This window comes from Bos javanicus, chromosome 21 (genome assembly GCF_032452875.1).
Source record: "Bos javanicus breed banteng chromosome 21, ARS-OSU_banteng_1.0, whole genome shotgun sequence".
Lineage (NCBI taxonomy): Eukaryota > Metazoa > Chordata > Mammalia > Artiodactyla > Bovidae > Bos > Bos javanicus.
Genome location: NC_083888.1, coordinates 15,862,431 through 15,882,477, shown reverse-complemented (window position 1 = coordinate 15,882,477; position 20,047 = coordinate 15,862,431). Strand labels below are relative to the sequence as shown.

The following is a 20,047-nucleotide window of genomic DNA, read 5'->3' as shown; positions in this document are numbered from 1 at the left end:
GTACACTCACCAACCCCCAGTAGAGGCTTGAAACCATGGACAGTCCTGACTCTATATATATATATATATATATATATATATATATATATATATATGGAACATGTTTTTTCCCCTACACACACACACTTGTGATAAAGTTTACAAACTAGGCACAGTAAAGAGATTAACAATAACTAATAACAAAATAGAACAAAATAACAATTCTACACTGAAATAAAAATGAGGTGAATGTGGTATCTCCCTCCTCCTCTCAGAATATCTTACTGTACAAATTTGATGCCTTTTCCATCTTAACTAAAGCACTTATCACACTTTGTGCATGTTTGAGTTTGAGGTGCGAAAGCAAAAATAGCATGAATTTCTTTTTCCTTCCTCACAATTTCATGGCCAGAAGATTCATTCTTCTCAAAGATCTTAGCAACCTCAGCATATGAAATTTTGTTTTTCCTTTTCACTTCAAGGCTCCTCTTCAGTGTATCTGGATTGCCAGCCTCACTACTCTTGCACTCTGGGGCCACTGGTAAGTAAAGTAAGGGTCACGTGAACACAGCACCGAGGTACCACAGATGATCTGATAACCCAGACAGACGCTAAGTGACCAGCGGGCAGGACACACCGGCAAAAGGGATGATCCATGTCCCCTACAGGATGAAGCAGGACGGTGCAAGATTCCACCGCACCACTCGCAACAGCGGGAAACTTCACACTTGTGAATCATGGGGCTTCCTGGTGGTCCAATGGCTAAGATCCTGTGCTTCCATGCAGGGGGTGGGTTCGATCCCTGCTCGGGAAAGTAAGATCCTGCATGCCTCTTAGTGCAGTCATAAATAGATAAAATACATACATTGTTTATTTCTGCAATTTTCCATATAATATTATCACCATGGTGACTGCAGGTAACTGAAACCACAGAAAGTGAAACTGTGATGCTAGATCACTAGAAAACTCAAGGGGGCATGACTATGCTTTGCTTCACCCAAACAGTGGAAACCCCTGAGCCCTGCCTTAGTTCACTGAAAATGGTCTTCCCAGCAGAGCCTGTCCAACTATACTAAACACCTAAGTCGTATATAAGAGCGCTAAGTATATTCTTCAGAACTGACTTTTAAGAGTCTTGCTTCCCTAACAGAATGAAGCTTTTTTATGCTTCACAAGTTTTACAGTGATTGCTATGACTAAGCACCCCAAAATACAGATGTAAATCACAATTTACCACCAATGAGCTACGTGACCTTATCACGGTATCTTCAGAATGCATTTCCTCATCTCTAAAATGGAGAGGTTGAAGCAGGTATCATCTATAGCCTCTGTTAGTTCTCAACTTCTCAGATTCAATGATGGCAAGACAAGAAAATTTCTAACTGATCTCTCGGCCTCTGCGCGCTCCTTCTACATTATCCCGCACACTACTGAGTTTCCCAAACTACCATTGTATTAGCCTTCTGCTGCTGTTACAACAAACTACCACAAACTCAGAGGCTAAAACAGCACAGGTTTTACTATCTTATACTTCTGAAGGTCAGAGGCCTGAACGGCATTCACTGGGCTAAAACAAGGATGTCCGTGTTCCTTCTGAAGGTCCTAAGGGAAAGCTGTCCGCCTGCTTTTCCCAGCTTCAAGAGGCTGCAGTCCTTGGCTCATGGACCGTTCCTCGTTCAAAGCCAGCAGCGTGGCATCTACAAATCTCTGCCTCCCTGTCTCACTTAGGAACCTCCGTGATTACACTGGGCTATCCAGATAATTAAAGGATAAACTCTGGTTTCAAGATCTTTAACTTACTGCAATCTGTGAAGCCCCATTTGCCACGTGAGGTAAACACTCGCAGGTTCTGGGAATCAAGATGTGGACACACGTGAACCATTATTCTGCCTGCCACAACTATGCAGTCGTATCAGCCCGTAACTAAACTCATTCAACAGCCAAAAGCAGACAAAAACTACCAGGAGAAAACCTGCACAGACACAAAAATACTAGCAAACCAGATCTAGCAACACACAAAAAGGATTATACACCATGACCAAATGAGATTAACCCCAGGAAAGAAAGGCTGGTTTAATGATTAAAAATCAATCAACATAATACAATCATAGAATGAAAGAAAAAACCCACACAATACATCTCAACAGACAGAAGAAAATATTCAACAACAAAATTCAGCAGTTTCCATGATAAAAATACTCAAATTAGGAATAGAAGAGAACCTCCTCAACCTGATGAAGTCTCGTATGAAAACTCACAGCTAACGTCATACTAATGTTAACAGTGAAAGACTGGATGCCTTCACTTTAAGATTAGAAACAAGAGAGGATGTCTCCTCTCACTATTTTATTCAACTCTGCATTGAATTGAAGGTTCTCCTCAGGGCAATTAGGCAAGAAAAAGAAACAAAATAAAAAGACCGGAAAGACAAAAACTATGTCTATTTTCAACAGGGCTTCCCAGGTGGAGCTAGTGGTAAAAACCCCCCTGCCAATGCAGGAGACATAAGAGACGCAGGTTCCATCTCTGGGTTGGGAAGATGCCCCGGAGGAGCGCATGGCAACCCACTCCAGTATTCCTGCCTGAAGAATCCCATGGACAGAGGAGCCTGGCAGGCTATGCTCCACAGGGTTGCAAAGCTGGACACAACTGAAGCGCGACTTAGCGCACACAGCACATTTGCAGCTGACATGATCCTGGATATAGAAAATCCTGAAGGATCCACTTAGAAAAGCACTAGCTAATAAACAAGTTCAGCAAGACTGTATATTAAAAGATCAATGCACAAAAATCAACTACATTTCTACACCAGCAATGAGCAATCTGAAAATGAATTTAAGAAAACAGTATCATTTACAATAGCATCAAAAAGGATATAATACTTAGGAATAAATTCTACAAAAATTAAAGACATGTACACTGGAAACTATCAATCACTGTTGAAAGAAACTTAACCAATGAAGGATGACATAAATGAAAGGAACAGAATTGAGTAGTAATTCCTTACATTTAATAACCAACTGATTCTCAACAAAAGTGCCCAAGAAAAATCAATGGGGGAAGAATAAAGTTGGGCACCTCCACAAAAATCTGCTGTTCACAGCATCATTCACCTAAAAGTAGAAACAGCCTAAATGCCCATCAACTGAGGATTGGATAAATAACACATAATGTGTCCATATAATGGATTATTATCTGTCAATAAAAAGGAACAAAGTACTTATACTCACTCTGATATACACCTTATATATAAGCTGTTAAGTGAAAGAGACCAGTCACAAAAGGCCAGATACTGCATGACTCCATTTATATGAAATTTCCAGAACAGGTAAAACCATAAGGACAGGAAGTAGAAAGCAGATGCCCAGGGCTGAGGGAGGGGGAACTGGTGAGCGGCTGCCAAGGGATGTGGGGTTTCTGTTTAGGCTGCTGAAAAGCGCCCTGAAGATGACACAACCGTGAATACACTAAAACCGTGGAACTGTACACTTTAAACGGGTGGATTTTACAGTGTGTGAACTTTATCTCAGTTGTTTTCTTACGTCCAAGGTATTCAATTCATGTGCAAACCCACTGGTGAACATAATAAATGGTCTCCAAGTAGCCTGGAAGGAATTTAAGAACGCAAGATATTGCCTATGAACACGTGTTTTGCTTTGTATGAAGAGCAATCATATGACTGCTCTATGTTAGGAAAGTATATGACTTTTACTAACACAGCATGGTTAAAAAAATAAACACAAAACAGGAACAGCCAGTTTGAACATCATTAAAATCCCCTCAGTGGTCATGAAATAAACTGCGCACACTTTAGTGTGCTTCCACAGCTGAGCATCACCCACCTCTTTAGATCTGCCTCGCATCCCCATGAACACAAACACAGCGGGGCCAGACTCTGCCTGCTCACCGCACACCACGCTCACTGCCACCCAACACTCTACCTTCTGGTCTGTGTCCTCAACAAACTCTGAGCAATTTTCAGCCAATGAACGATCCTTAACCTTCATGATTAAGGATCTGCCTGAAGTCCTGCGCCATCAAAAACACTTTTATCACCTCTCCAGACCACGCGAACAGCAAATCCCCCGGCCCCTCACAAGCCGAGCTACACCTCTAAGACAGCTGCTCACCAACCAGGCACTTTTCATCACCTCAATTCGGCTAACTCACTCTTAAAACAGTTTTTTTTTTTAAACAAACAAAAACATCTAGAATTTACTTTTTTCAGCCTCAATTCATTCATTTATCCATTTCATCTTATAACCTCCTCACTTTCTAAGGAGATGATGGCTTTCACCCAGGTTCTTAAAAGAAAATAGCCCTTTTGCCAGTGACAGAGCGCCCCCTAGTCGTGGCACAGAGTAACGGCAACGGCAGGAGGAAGCTCGACACACTGCTTCTACAGAAAGGAACTGTAGGTTAAAAGAAGTTGTAGAGTCATTTTGCAGGGCAATGCGACTGCTTTATACATGCATCATATCTACCCGATCAGTCTACCACACAAGGCTTACAGGTGTGACTTGTTCTCCACTCAGTATCATGTATTATTCATCATTTAATATTCACTAAATCAAATTCAATTTCTGATGTGCATTATGTCAATATATTCATATGTAGATGGTTCAACATTCCTTTGATAATCACAGGAGAACATTTTTGAGTTTATTATAAAAATTCAACAGCAGAAGTAAGGATAAAATGAAATCTGGTGATTTACTCACATATAATGGAGCTTGCTGTGGATTAAGTTTCATGACCCAGGACACTGGAACAGAAAAGAGAGAAATAGATGAGAATAAAATTAAAAGTTATCATCAAAAATTTAAAACCCACTGGAAAAGTCCTAGATGTCAAGCAAGGTCACATGAGCAAAATCAGGAGTCTGGGGTTACAGATACCCAGCTTTCCTCAGAGGTTTGGAAACAGAAGTTCAAGGACTGCAGCATGCGTTGTGGCCCAGATTCCATCTTTACAAGTGGGGAGAAAGAAGTTCTGATTGAAAAACAAAGACAAAAGTCTTTGCAGTCATAGGAGATGTTTCAACAACCAACCAACAGGATATTAAAAGCAGTTACCAAAAAAAGAACAGTGTGTGTGCAAGTTACCCTTTTATATAATCTCCCAAACTCATAAGATGCTTCCCCCAGTTACCACTAGGGCACTCAGGGCGGAGGGGAGACCACGAGACAGCCCTCTTCCTCTCAGAGGAGGGGCTACAGGTGGCCTCCGTCCACTAGAAGCTGTTGGTCTCCTGAATATCAGTGGCTGGATTCCCTGTCATTACCCCTCTAAATGAATTCTCACAAAAATCTTAGGAAGAACTTTAGAGAAGACTTACAGCATTATAAAATACATTTGTGAATACTGAGAAGCTCACCTTGGTGATTTGACCAGGATTTCATCTAAGCTAAAGTCATCGTAGTCCAGAATTACTTCAGACAGACAAATCTTTTGTTAAATAAACCAATCTCAGAATAAGCTAATCCCATCTTCATAAGAATCAGAGAAGAAGACCCAAGTAATTTCATTCTAATAGATTTTGAGTGTCTTGCTCATAATAGGGGACTGATCAATTACGATCTAGCAGTATTTAAAAAAAAAAAAAAAGTACAGGAACAGCATTCAAGGTGCAAAAAGAAAAAGATAAAATCCTATACTTGGCAAGATGCCAGACCAGATCACAAAAACCTAGTAATCAAAATGCCAACAGCGTAAATTAGAAATCAAAGACCAAATTTTAGAATAAAAAGCAACGCCTGAGCAACCGCACATAGCTCAAATAACAGAATCCTCTCAGTATTAAAACTTTTTTACAAATCGGCCAATTTAGTCAGGTTGTGAGTCTAAGAATCAAAGGCTCACCCCAAAAACAGTTAACACACACCTCTAGGGAAAAAGATAAATCATAACCAGATTCCCACGCACAATCATCTCGAACCAGTAGCAGGCCATGGGTTTCATTAACTCTGCTGCAAGGCGTGCCCACAGCCAGGTGGCCCCACAGGGACTGACCACCTCCCCTGCCTGCCCCATTCGCCCTCTAGTCCACACCCCCACCCCACCAACACACACACACACACACACAATAACAGACCCGCCAAACACACACACGCACGAACACACACACAATGAGAGACCCGCCCAACACACACACACACACACACGAACACACACAATAAGAGACCTGCCCAACACACACACGCACACACTAACAGACCCGCCAAACACACACACAATGAGACCCTCCCAACACACACACAAACAGACCCTCCAAACACACACACGAGGCTTGTTTGTCCTCTAGTCTACATCTCCACCCGCCCAACACACACACACAATAACAGATGCGTCCAACACACACACACACACACACACACACACACGGCTTAGGGCACTCTTTCCTTCCTGCCAGGCTTCATTTAATGATTCTGTACCCTTTGGTGCTAAAATCACCTACAAAAATCCACACTGAAAACCAAACTTGAGAAATGGAGCAATAGTGAACTCTTTTAGAAAACCTTTGTTTTTCTTTTTTTTTTTTTTAGGAAACCTTTGTTTTTCTAACCAACATATTCAAAAAGCAAGCATGGATGATTAAAAAAAAAAAAACAGGAGAAAAGGAAGACTGAAGACGGAGTACTTTCTTAACGCGTTAAATACCCATTTAACTTAAAATTAAGCACCATGCTCACTAGTCTTTTAATCAGCTTTCTAGGTCCTGTTCAGACTTGCCTGGGACAAAAGACTGAAAGAATCTGTAAATGCACGAACCAAATCCATTTGCTTTAACTGACTTATGAAGTATTGCTGACCATCCCAACAGAAGAAACATCAGTGGAAACCAAAACAAGAAGTAACACCTTGTAACCAGACCTGTAAGGTTTGGAGAAATCTATGGAGACAGACTAGTGACCTACCAGCCTTCCGATGTTTCTTGATTTGGCAGAAGACCCAGAATGACTGCTGTGTACAAGGAACCCAAACAAACTTCTCTGACGCGCCCACTGCACCTGGGCGAAAGGTCTCATGATGCCCTCTGAACTATCTGGAATCGTGGACTCGCCTAAACTTATTTCAAAGCCAGAACCCATACAAGTTGTTCTGATATGAGGATTAAAGAGGGCTGACAAACTGTCTGTCCACCCACACTGGTCAAAGGGACAGTTCATTGTTATGCTGGCAACACAGGCTGCTGGAAGAATAAATCTGTCAGAAGTCATCAAGGTAACGACCCTAGAAGCATCCGATTGCTAAATTCAGACTGCCTTTACGCTTCTTCAATGTTGACAAACCAGGGGAAAGCAAGGACTAACATTTATAGAGCTTTATAGCCAATATCAATAACTTCAGATATGCAGATGACACCACCCTTATGGCAGAAAGTGAAGAGGAACTCAAAAGCCTCTTGATCAAAGTCAAAGAGGAGAGTGAAAAAGTTGGCTTAAAGCTCAACATTCAGAAAACGAAGACAATGGCATCTGGTCCCATCACTTCATGGGAAATAGATGGGGAAACAGTGTCAGACTTTATTTTTGGGGGCTCCAAAGTCACTGCAGATGGTGACTGCAGCCATGAAATTAAAAGATGCTTACTCCTTGGAAGGAAAGTTATGACCAACCTAGATACCACATTCAAAAGCAGAGACATTACTTTGCCAACAAAGGTCCGTCTAGTCAAGGCTATGGTTTTTCCAGTGGTCATGTATGGATGTGAGAGTTGGGCTGTGAAGAGGCTGAGCGCCGAAGAATTGATGCTTTTGAACTGTGGTGCTGGAGAAGACTCTTGAGAGTCCCTTGGACTGCAAGGAGATCCAACCAGTCCATCCTAAAGGAGACCAGTCCTGGGTGTTCATTGGAAGGACTGATGCCGAGGCTGAAACTCCAATACTTTGGCCACCTCATGCGAAGAGTTGACTCATTGGAAAAGACCCTGATGCTGGGAGGGATTAGGGGCAGGAGGAGAAGGGGACGACAGAGGATGAGATGGCTGGATGGCATCACCGACTCAATGCACATGAGTTTGGGTGAACTCTGAGAGTTGGTGATGGACAGGGAGGCCTGGCATGCTGTGATTCACGGGGCCGCAAAGAGTTGGACAGGACTGAGCAACTGAACTGAACTGAAAACCAGTATCATTTTTTTTTTTTTAATGTGGACCACTTTTAAAGTTTTTATTGAAATTGTTACCATTTTTCTTGTTTCATGTTTTGGTTTTTTGGCCACGAGCATGTGGGATTTAAGCTCCCTGACCAAAGATCGAACCCACAACACCCCTGCGATGGAAGGCGAAGTCTTAACCTCTGGACCGCCAGAGAAGTCCCTCCAACACCAATTTTAATCCCCTTTTAAAAAATACTATTTTCCCCATTTTTTTCCCATCTCACTGGTTGGGGAGGGGGGTGTTTCCTTTCAATGATTGAATTATTTAATATCACCATAAGAGGTAGATGAACCTAGAATTCAAGCCCAGTCTGATGTCACCAACCGACCTGCCCTGCCTGCCTCTAGCCCTCATTCTACAGACAGCACAGACTCTCCTCGACTTCGTTAATTCAACCATCACTGGGCATCTACAGTGTGCTGGGCACCCTGCTCAAGGCATTGAGAGTACAAACAGAGCTTATCTGAGGACCAACAGAGAGAAAGCACTAGTGAGAGCCACGGGAAAGCATCAGTGAAGAGGGGACAGGCAATGAGCAGGATACAGTTTTAAATACGGGGCTGAGGGAAGGCCTCCTGGGGTGAGTTTTACCCCCACAGCGAAAGAGATTAAGAAAGCAAGTAATACAAATTAATAGATGAAAAGACCCTCAAACTGGTCCTAAAACCGAGAACTCAAGAGTTCTGATGCTAAACCATCAAACACTCGCTATATACAGTGCATCAACTTATTTCGCACATTTACTTGACTTAATTTACTTGAGAACTGTGTTCTAAAAAAGGAGACTACGTAGTACAGGAAGGCAATCTTCTCAGTCAGAGCAAACGCACTTGAAAACCAACCTATACCCCAAGCCCAGTTTGAAGACCACTGGAGTCTTTGCTTTGTCAACAGACTTTTTATCAAGAGGAAAATTAAAAGCACCATGTCTATCCAATCATTTGATCAAGGAATTTTAAGAGAAAATCCTAAAATGTTTTCTGTCTCTGATATCAAACTAGTGAATAACTTCACAAGCACAACACGTGACTGACGCTGTGGGGCCAGTAAAGGCTGCACGCCATTTGAAAGAGACCATGAAGAAAAGGAACTATCAAAATGCAAAGATTTAAATGACATGGTGTTAGGTATGTCTACCAGCTCTGCCACTCCATAGTAACCTGTTACAGTTCTGGGGAAGTCATAAACTCGGGTGTGTATGAAATAATAGTAATAACAAGCGCAGTAAGAGTATTTATTCTCACATTTTGAGTTTTATTTCAAAATGCTCCAATAAAAACCAAACACTTTGCCGCTGTATAAATGGAACATGTTCACTTTATGTCAAAACAGGCTCCCCCAGTTTTAATGCAGCTGTGTCAATCATGCAAATCTACACACACCCTGCCACAACACCCAGATACAAGAAGTCTCAGGGTGGACATCGAGGCTGCGTCCATGCCCCCTCACTGTGTGCGTGCTCTGTCGTGCCCAACTCTTTGCAACCTTATGGGCTGCAGCCTCCCAGGCTCCTCTGTCCATGGGATTCTCCAGCCAAGAGTACAGGAGTGGGGTTGCTGTGCCCTCCTCCAGGGGACCTTCCCAACCCAGGGATCGAACCCAGGTCTCCCACACTGCCGGCAAGTAGTTTTATTCCTAGTTTCTTACGGAATCTCCACACTGTTCTCCATAATGGCTGTTATCAATTGACATTCCCACCAACAACGCAAAAGGGTTCCCTTTTCTCCAAACCCTCTCCAGCATTTATTATTTGTAGATTTTTTGGTGAGGGGCTTTCTGACTGGTGTGAGGTGATACCTCATTGTAATTTCGATTTGCATTTCTCTAATAATGAGCAGCCTTGAACTGCAAGGAGATCCAACCAGTCAATCCTAAAGGAAATCAGTCCTGAATATTCATTGGAAGGGCTGATGCTGAAGCTGAAACTCCAATACTTTGGCCACCTGATGCGAAGAACTGATTCACTGGAAAAGACCCCAATGCTGGGAAAGATTAAAGTTGGGAGGAGAAGGGGACAACAGAGGTTGAGATGGTTGGATGGCATCACTGACACGATGGACATGAGTTTGGGTAGGCTCCAGAAGTTAGAGATGGACAGGGAAGCCTGGCGTGCTGCAGTCCATGGGGTCGCAAAGAGTCGGACACGACTGAGCGACTGAATAATGAGCAACCTTGAGCATCTTTTCATGTATTATTGGCCATCTATTTGTAGAAATATCTGTTTAGGTCTTCTGCCCATTTTTTGACTGGGCTATTAGTTTTTCTGCTGTTGATCTGCATAAGCTGCTTATATATTCCGGAGATTAACCCTTTGTCAATTGTTTCATTTGCAATTGTTTTCTCCCATTTTGACGGTGGAGCTCAAATCAGGTGCTCTGTGACTACCTAGAGGGGTGTGAGGGAGGTTCAAGAGGGCGGGGACATATGTCTACCTATGGCTGATTCATGCAGCAGAAATCAACACAATAAAAAGCAATTATCCTCCTATTAAAAATATAAAAGAGAGCAAGAGGAAAAAAAAGTCTCAGGGTGCTGCTGATTAGAGAAGCAAAGACTGCTGCAACGATCCCTTCCTGTACTTTAACATACACTAGCATCAGCCTTTTCCTCACAGGATGCAAAGCACAGCCCATCATCAGAATATACCAGCACTGGGCGTGCAGCGCTGACCAAGTTTACCAAAAGTTCTGGAATGTTTTGCACCTCGCTCTACCTGAAAAATGACAGTGCAGAAACTCAGTCACTACACAGGATCACAATAAGCCTGTTTGACTAGTTTACCGGACGGACAGGACAGAAAGCACTTCCAACAACCAATGTGCCTGAGCAAACAAATGCAAAATCTTACCAGGTAAACCCCCCCGCCCCGAAGAAAAAATACATACCTAAATAAAAATTGGAATCCTTAATAAGCGTCAGCAAACATTTCTGTAAAAAGTCAAACAGTAAATATTTTAAGCTCTGCAGGCACAGGGTTTCTGCTGCCATATGTATGACTGGGTGTGGCCATGTTCCAATAAAACTTTATTTACTAAAAGAGGCAGAAGTCTAGGTTCAGCCAGTGGATCACAGAATGCCAACTCCTGGTCAAAAGCTAAAAAAAAAACCAACTCAATAATCCAAAGAAACATTATGTCCTCATTCAACAGTTTTATATGTCTCAAAGATATTTTCCATCTTAAAAAAAAAAAAAAAGCATGTCTCAATACAGGAAAGGCATAAGTCCCCTGTTACAACAGACCTAGAAAGGAGTAAAAAGACCTGTTTTTTCCCCTCAATGTCAAACTGAATAATCTACCAGCTTTACTAGAGGTCCCTAGAGCTGATAAAAAGCAAAGCAATTAAAACAAGAACGTCTGCACCCATACGTCTGTAAACATAAACCAAACTCACTATCCTTCGGTCACAGTTACACTTTACACTAAAGAAGCCTTTAACAGGTGCTCCTGTTAAAGCCAAATGTTCAAGGAGGGGCAGCGGGCAAGTCACAGGTGCCCCCAACACCACAGCAGGTAATTATACTGAAAACTCTCTTTTCCTAAGGACCAGCTGTCCACGCCTAACAAACTCGGCCTGATTTTTGCCATTCACAACAGGGAAGCATCTAAATCCACAAAAAAGATGTGCAAACTGCCCCCTAAACACAACCACCCCAGTCTCATTAAGGCAAGGACAGCTGTTTGGGATGCAGCCAGGCATAGATAGAGTATTTCTACCTGCAGGGTATTTCCATGGAAAAGTGTGCTTCAGATGAATTTCCATGGCCAGGGACCTGGCTACCACTGGGCTAGAATAAATCCTTCAAAACCCACAAACATCTGGGTGGGGGTTAACATGGAAATGACAACGCATACTCTGGATTCTTGCAGAACGGTCAACATTCAGGTCTTCCTCAAGGAAAACAACAAGATTCAAAAGACTCTCTCCTTCATTCCTAAGGAGTCTGGGCTGCTGGCTATAAACATATCATGCACTGGCTGAGGGCGGGAGCCAGGAATTCTGAACCACAGAAAAGGAAGCACAGTAAAGGGGTAGATAGGCTTTTCCTGGTGAGGATGTCAAGTTCTACCAAAAAAAAAAAAATACTACACATACCAAGTATATTTTCTGAATAAGGAACTGAGGAAACTTTATGGAAGTCTTGTATATGTCCAAGCTCTTCTGTTTAAAGATTCACTCACTGATTAACTGAGCAGTGAGCTTTAAGCAGTGATGCTCAAACCTCAGGGCACATGATCATCTGTTGGCACGTTCTCAGATAACGCCAATTCTTGCCCAGCCCCTCCCTGCCTACTTCCACCATCAGAGTCCAAATCAAAAAACCTAACCTTGTGATGTTTTCCTTTGAAATCACAGCCCACACTTTTGGAAACAGTGTTGAGACTCAGATCAGGTGTCTGGTTGTCACGGCACAGTGAGCCTTGCTCTATCCCACCCTCTCATGACACGGTGCTTACTACACACCAAGATAAAAGCAAAGCACTAGTCAGAAGAGGGGTGGGAGGGGAAGGGGGTGCCTCGGAGAGGCTGTCAGGACACAGAGTCTAACAGAGGGCAATACTCAACAGGAAAACAAAAGGATACAGCAAACTGAGACAAAAACCCAACAGCCGCACTCATTTGATTTACTCTTTATCAGTGCTGCATTACCCAGTAGGCAGAATGACCCAGAATTTATGGCAAACACACACACACAATCAAAGTAATTATCATGGAATAAAACAAATCAGAACTTTGTCACAACAGTTTGTCAATTAATTAAAATAAAGAAATTTAATTTAATTTTAAAACTCTGATTTTCTCACATTCATCTTAGAACTTGCTCTAAAATTCATATGGGTAAGCACACCATAGTCTTTAGTGACTGGGGCCTCATTTTCTATATATATGTTTATAACATCTGCCTGGCAGGTAAAGACTTAATAATGGTAGATAATCTCATATTACTGAGCCCTTAAAATAGTCCACAGACAGCTAGATGCTGAGCTTTAGGGACAAATACAGCTTTGCTACCATTCACTTGCTAAGTCATGTCCAACTCTGACTCCATGGACTGCAGCACGTCAGGCTCCTCTGTCCTCCACTATCTCCCAAGGTTAGCTCAAATTCATGTCCACTAGTTAGTGATGCTATCTAACCATCTCATCCTCTGCCACCCTCTTCTCCTTTTGCTTTCAATCTTTCCCAGGATCAGGGTCTTTTCCAATGAGCTGGCTCTTCGCATCAGGTGGCCAAAGTATTTGAGCTTCAGCATCAGTCCTTTCAATGAATAAAGTGAAAGTGAAAGTTGCTCAGTCATGTCCGACCCTTTGCAACTCCTATGGGCTATACAGTCCATGGAATTCTCCAGGTCAGAATACTGGAATAGGCCGCCTTTCATTTCTCCAGGAGATCTTCCCAACCCAGGGATCTAACCCAGGTCTCCCGCAATGCAGGTGGATCCTTTACCAACTGAGTCACAAGGGAAGCCCAAGAATACTGGAGTGGGTAGCCTATCCCTTCTGCAGCGATCTTTCTGATCCAGAAATCGAACTGGGGTCTCCTGCATCGCAGGCAAATTCTTTACCAACTGAGCTATCAGGCAGGGCTAATTTCTTTTAGGATTGACTGGTTTGATCTCTTTGCTGTCCAAGGGAGTCTCAAGAGTCTTCTCCAGCACAATTCAAAAGCATCAATTCTTCAGTACTCAGCCTTCTTTATGGTCCAACTGTCATATCCATGCATGGCTACTGGAAAAAACCATAGCTTTGACTATATGGACTTTGGTCAGCAAAGCAATGTCTCTACTTTTTAATACACTGTCTAGGTTTGTCATCGCTTTCCTACCAAGGAGCAAGTATCATTTAATTTCATGGCTGCAGTCACTGTCCACAGTGATTTTGGAGCCCAAGAAAATAAAGTCTGTCACTGTTTCCATTGTTTCCCCATCTATTTGCCATGAAATGATGGGACCAGATGCCATGATCTTCGTTTTGTGAATGCTGAGTTTTAAGCCAGCCTTTTCACTATCCTCTTTCACCTTCATCAAGAGGCTCTTTAGGTCCTCTTCACTTTCTGCCACTAGATTGATATCATCTGTATCTCAGGTTGTTAATATCTCTCCCAGCAATCTTGATTCCAGTTTGTGATTCACCTAGCTAGGCATTTCACATGATGTACTCTGCATAGAAGTTACATAAGCAGGGTGACAATATACAGCCTTATTGTACTCTTTCCTAATTGTGAGCCAGTCCATTGTAGCTTCTTGTTCTGCATACAGGATGTTCAGGTAGACAGGTAAGGTGGTCTGGTACTCTCATCTCTTTAAGAATTTTCCACAGTTTGTTGTGATCCACACAGTCAAAGACTTTAACATAATCAATGAGGCAGATGTTTTTCTGGAACTCCCTTGCTTTCTCCATGATCCAACAATGTTGGCAATTTGATCTCTAGTTCCTCTGCCTCTTCAATACCGAGCTTGTGTATCTGGAAGTCCTCAGTTCACATACTTCTGACATCTAGCTTGAAGGATTCTGAACATAATCTTGCTAGCATGTGACATGAGCACAACGGTATGGTACCTTGAACATTCTTTGGTATTGCCCTTCTTTGAGATTGGAATGAAAAGTGACCAGAAAAGTCCTGTGGCCACTGCTGAGTTTTCCAAATTTGTTGGCATACTGCGTGCAGCACTTTAACAGCATCATCTTTTAGGGTTTTAAATAACTCAGCTGGAATTACTGAGTAGCCTACTGGACACCTTCCAACCTGGGCTCACCTTCCAGTATCATATTTTTTTATAGTCCATGGGGCAAGAATATTGGGGTGACTGGCCAATAATACCTGCTCCAGTGGACCGTGTTTTGTCAGAACTCTTCACTAGGAGCCGTCTGTCTTGGGTGGCCCTGCACAGCAAGACTCAAATCTTCACTGAGCTGCACAAGCCCCTTCGCCACGACAAGGCTGCAATCCATGATAGGGAAATAACACATGGCCCCTACCAGTATCACAAGTGACACACACACTTAAATACTTAATTTACAGTACATTATGATTAGTGCAATAAAAACTTTACAAGGATCAGGAAGGAGCTATAAACCCTCTAGAAGGTGGAGCCCAGACACAGCTTATTGTAGAAGGCCAATGCTGCTGCTGCTGCTGCTAAGTCGCTTCAGTCAATGCTAGGGAAGGTTTAACTAAGTAGACACAGCAGGAGATGTGTAACACAGAAAGGAAAGAAAACAAGAACAGAATAGCCAAAGACAAGACAGCGCAGTTAGTTCTTTACAACTATGCAGAAGAATGAGAAGAGCAAGCAGGAGGTGAGGGAAGAAGTCAGGAGAGACACTTGTGTAAATTCACATGCCTCCAAGTTGCCGAGGAAGGAAGACAGAAGAAAATACACAAACCACTGTGACACAGTGCTAGCCCAAAGAAATGACGGCCGTACGATGACACGGCATCAACAAATCTCTGCTTTTTTATTACTATCATTTTCTTGGTTTTGCTTTGTCTTCTGTTTTTTTTAAGCTCAGCTCAAATGTCTGATCATTCACAACTCAGGTTCAAAGACTCATAAAAAGTACCACTGGAAGGTAATCTCCTGTAGCCTAAATTCAAACCCTGAGAGTCCACGTATCTGCTGTGGGTTACAACCAGGAAGGCCAGGCTAGAACCCCACAGTGGCTTCCCCGAGGTGCAGCAGGCAAAGACCGGCTTTCCAATCAATGTCCAGGGGCCCTGGGATCCTCACCCCAAAACCGAGCCAAACCCTGTGAGCCATGAACTCTATAATTAGAAGGGGTCCCAGAGCAGCCCTCATCACCTCCTTCCCCAGGCAGGAATCACCGCCAGTCTGCCTGTCTCTGCTTGTAGACCTGAGCGCCGGGCCTTATCACCTTGAGAAAATCTCTCCATGCTCCATGTGCGGCTCTGACTCAACCTTCCTAAAATGCTGCTTTCACTCTGCAGCTTCCTCTCTGCCTACACAGTGGTAAGCCATCTCTTACCTCCTAGAAGGTTCTCTGGGGGCACCAGCCTCTTCTCTTTAGGAAGTTCCAGGCAACGGTGCTAAGATCTGCAGGCCTCATAAAAAGGAGCACTGCGTGCATGCTCAGTTGTGTCCGACTTTTTGTGACCTCATGCACTGTAGCCCCTCAGGCTCCTCTGTCCACGGGATTTTCCAGGCAAGAACACTGGAGTGGGCTGCCATTCCCTTCTCCAGGGGATCTTCCCGATCCAGGGATCTCCCAAGTCTCCTGCATTGGCAGGCAGATTCTTTATCACTGAGCTACCAAGAAAGGGAGAGAAAAGCCTAAAAACAGGTTTGGGGAGTACATTTAACCCATGTTTGTTCTTCTAAAGGGGGAGCCCTGAACCCGAGGGATCAGGCCCAGATGCCACATCCGCACACACACGCGGGCCACTTGGGACGGGCAGCTGCCAAATGGGAGGTTAATAAGCTCAGCACATTTCCTCTGCAAAAAATTCAGCATCATATTTATTTTCCCCTGTCTTTCTATAAGCCACTTGGATGAATAATAAAGATATTAAAGGAACAGATGGCTGAAAAGTGCCCATCTAGATTGGGAAGACAACCTTCTAGCATTTAAGGATTCTTTAGCAGCCCCTACTAGAATACTGTATACTTTTGTCCACCTGATGCGAACAGGTAACTCAATGGAAAAGACCCTGATGCTGGGAAAGAGTGAAGGCAGGAGAAGGGGGCGACAGAGGATGTGATGGTTGGATGGCATCACCGATTTAATGGACATGAACTTGGGCAAACTCCACGAGATGGTGAGGGACAGGGGAGCCTGGCATGCTGCAGTCCATGGGGTCACGAAGAGTTGGACCTGACATGGCGACTGAACAACACAAACAACTAAAATACTGCAGGAATAAAAATGAGAAAGGCAATACAATTCAGAGGAGGACACAGAGTTGGATTTGAGCTGTACAGCTCTTACACTTCTGGCTGCACTGCCTCCAACAAGCTATTTAACTGCCAAGCTTTAGTCTCATGTGTAAAATGGGGAAACCTAAGAATAAAAGACGCACATGAAATGTTTATCGATACTAAGCAATGAGAAAACACTCAATAAATTACGTTCCTATCGTTACTGCCTGGCACGAGTTACGTCTTTAGTCTTCTCAGCATTAATCTCACATCACGTTCAAGGAGCACTTCTCTTGGGCCATCCTAATTGCCGTGCTGACCCTGAATTCTAAATGAAGGGTACTGATGAGAGAAATGGGAACCCCAAAAGACACCGCACTCTATTAAATATGCCCTTCATCCCCGGTGACCTCGAGAGGTCATCCAGGCTCCCCCAGAGACCCACCCTGACTTCTCCAAATACTGTTCGGTGCACTATCTGTACCGCCTTATTGAGCGCTGCTCTCCCCCCACAGCAGCCCTGCAGCTCCTACACCCCCTCTGCATGCTCCACCCTCGGCCCAGTGCTCACTCTTCTGGCTCAAGATAATGCCCTCCGCCCTGCTGATTACTGCTGATAGGCTAATCCAGACAGTCAGCAGTAAGTCACACACTGGTATTCTCCCCCTTTATTCCATGCCTGCCTTTTCCCCTCGGCTTGTTTATGCTGGCCTGCCACACAGCAGAGTCCTCTGGAGCACTCCTCCTCCATACCACCACGGCTCCCGACAGCATCTGGCACAGTACTGAGCACCCAGTAAATACTAAAGAGACGCCTGACTGACATGACCATCACAGACAGACGAATGAGCTTCCCCATACCATTTGATGGCCAAGGGTCCACAGCATGTAAGAACAAAAATCAATCTTCCCCCAAATATCTGAAAGTCCCAGAAGGCTTACCTAGTAGCTCATTATGAAATCCAGCCTGGTTCAACTTGCTCAGTTGGCCGGAGAGGTAACAGAGACCAGAGAAGGGGGGAGTGAGCATCAGCTAACTAAATAAGAACCTCAAAGCCAAGGGGAGGGCAGAAGGCAGCGCTCCACGGTGATTGGTACCTTCGGGAAGAGGAACACTCACACATGTTATTTCAATGCTCCCTTGGTGTTTAACACAGGCCTGTGGTTTCCTGCAAAAATGGTTTCTGCTGCTTTGCAGAGACCTACACGGAGGAGAGAGCTCCGAAGGGCTATTCCACAGGTGAGAATCCAGCCACCAGCTGCATCCTGTTACCCAAAGGAAACGGAACTGTGAGCTGCCAGGACGCCCAGATAGAGGAGAGCAAGACCGTAAATTCAGGAGTGCTGACAATCTTATCACTATGGTAATAAGAATAAACTTTAAATTTAGAAAACTTCGCACACACACACACAGCTGGGTTTTATGTAAATTAACCTCAGCAGGGGTTAAAAGAGACATCCTGTAAAGAGACTGCCAAGTTCAGGCCTTTCTACTTCCTTCATCCTCCCCAACCTGTATCATCCAAAAAGCAAGCAATCCAATGGGCCAAACCAGTTATAAACTACTTGGAAAGACTAAATCCAGGCCAGCGGGCGCGCACACAAATGCAGACATTACTAAGCTGGAGGACCTCACCTGGACAAATCCCAAGGCCTGGAGTGGCTACTTGGTTAGAAATCATTTCACAGTGACCCGCAGACCGCCTTCTTGGTCACGGTGCGTGACAAAAGAACTATCGGATCATTCCCACAAGGGGCAGGCAGAAGAGTGTATCAGAAGCAGATGCTAAGGATGTCAACGTTAGCTTTTAAATTGTTCAAATGGCTCTCATACGGCGAGGATAAATAACTGCCTTCAATATTATGATTCTCCAGTAGTAGGTCTTCAAATAATGGTATTTGAGAATAATGGTATTTGAAAACACACCATTTGTTTAACCATCGCAAAATGGGAGGGAAGGTTTCTGAACAATAAAGACCTCGAGTAAAAGAAATTTGTGTATTACATAATTAAATGAAAATTTTATAGAGTCAAAGAAACTCCAATACTTTCCAGCAGCCCACTAGTGGGTTTCGGAGAAGGCAATGGCACCCCACTCCAGTACTTTTGCCCAAAGTCCCATGGATGGAGGGGCCTGGTGGGCTGCAGTCCATGGTGTCGCCAAGAGTCGGACACGACTGAGCGACTTCACTTTCACTTTTCACTTTCATGCATTGGAGAAGGAAAGGGCAACCCACTCCACTGTTCTTGCCTGGAGAATCCCAGGGACGGGGGAGCCTGGTGGGCTGCCGTGTATGGGGTCACTCAGAGTCGGGCACGACTGAAGTGACTTAGCAGCAGTAGCAGCAGTGGGTTTAAAAAAAAAAAAAAATCACTCTATTAACTTAAGTGAAGACTTTCATTTTTAAAGGAGAATTTCTATTCATAAAATATCCCTTGGGGAGTCATTTTGTTTTTATATCATACAACGAGCAGAGAGTAATTTTTTTTTAATTACTGATAAACTTAGTTTAGGAAGAAACAACTAGGGCCAGTCAACTAAAAGCACATGAAAATTATCACCCCTCCTTCTAACAATCTGGAAGCCACATGGAACCGTAACATACTGTAGAACCTGTGATAACTTGATCAGCAGTTTCAGCAGAGAATTCAGCTACTTGAAGACCAACACGTACCCACGTTCTGACAATCCCGGCCCTGTCACTCTATGGGAAGGTCTCTCTCAGTGATCTCTCCCCAAGTCACGCTCAAGGTGAGTGTAACACTGCACTCTCGGGGTCCACAATAGAGGAGGAAGTGCCTATGCATTTTGAAAATGGTGCTTTAAAAGAATTGTGTCTAATTCTGTTCGGATGTTAATAAAGCCAACTCACTTTCAATTTGGACACACAGCGTCACAAAACAAACACAGGTGTTTGACAACTAAGGTAAAGAATTGGTAAGAGGAGATCTCAGCTGAACTGAAAATCAATGACAACGTGCTCTGCAAATTCTCCTCACTTGATCAGTTCACTGAAAACGGTTTAAAG

At 43.6% G+C, this 20,047-nt stretch overlaps 1 protein-coding gene across 12 annotated transcripts in view; it reads right to left on the bottom strand.

Moving 5' to 3' along the window:
* Positions 1-20,047, bottom strand: part of AKAP13 (A-kinase anchoring protein 13) — a 324,322-nt gene that overhangs the window by 229,293 nt on the left and 74,982 nt on the right. For 11 of the 12 annotated variants that reach the window (XM_061394329.1, XM_061394319.1, XM_061394321.1 and 8 more), the window contains exon 2: positions 4,701-4,744. In XM_061394329.1, the coding sequence (XP_061250313.1) occupies positions 4,701-4,744 (44 nt within the window). Of the gene's footprint in view, positions 1-4,700; positions 4,745-17,959; positions 18,063-20,047 lie in introns of those variants that run through there. The other variant, XM_061394327.1, reaches the window with a different exon arrangement.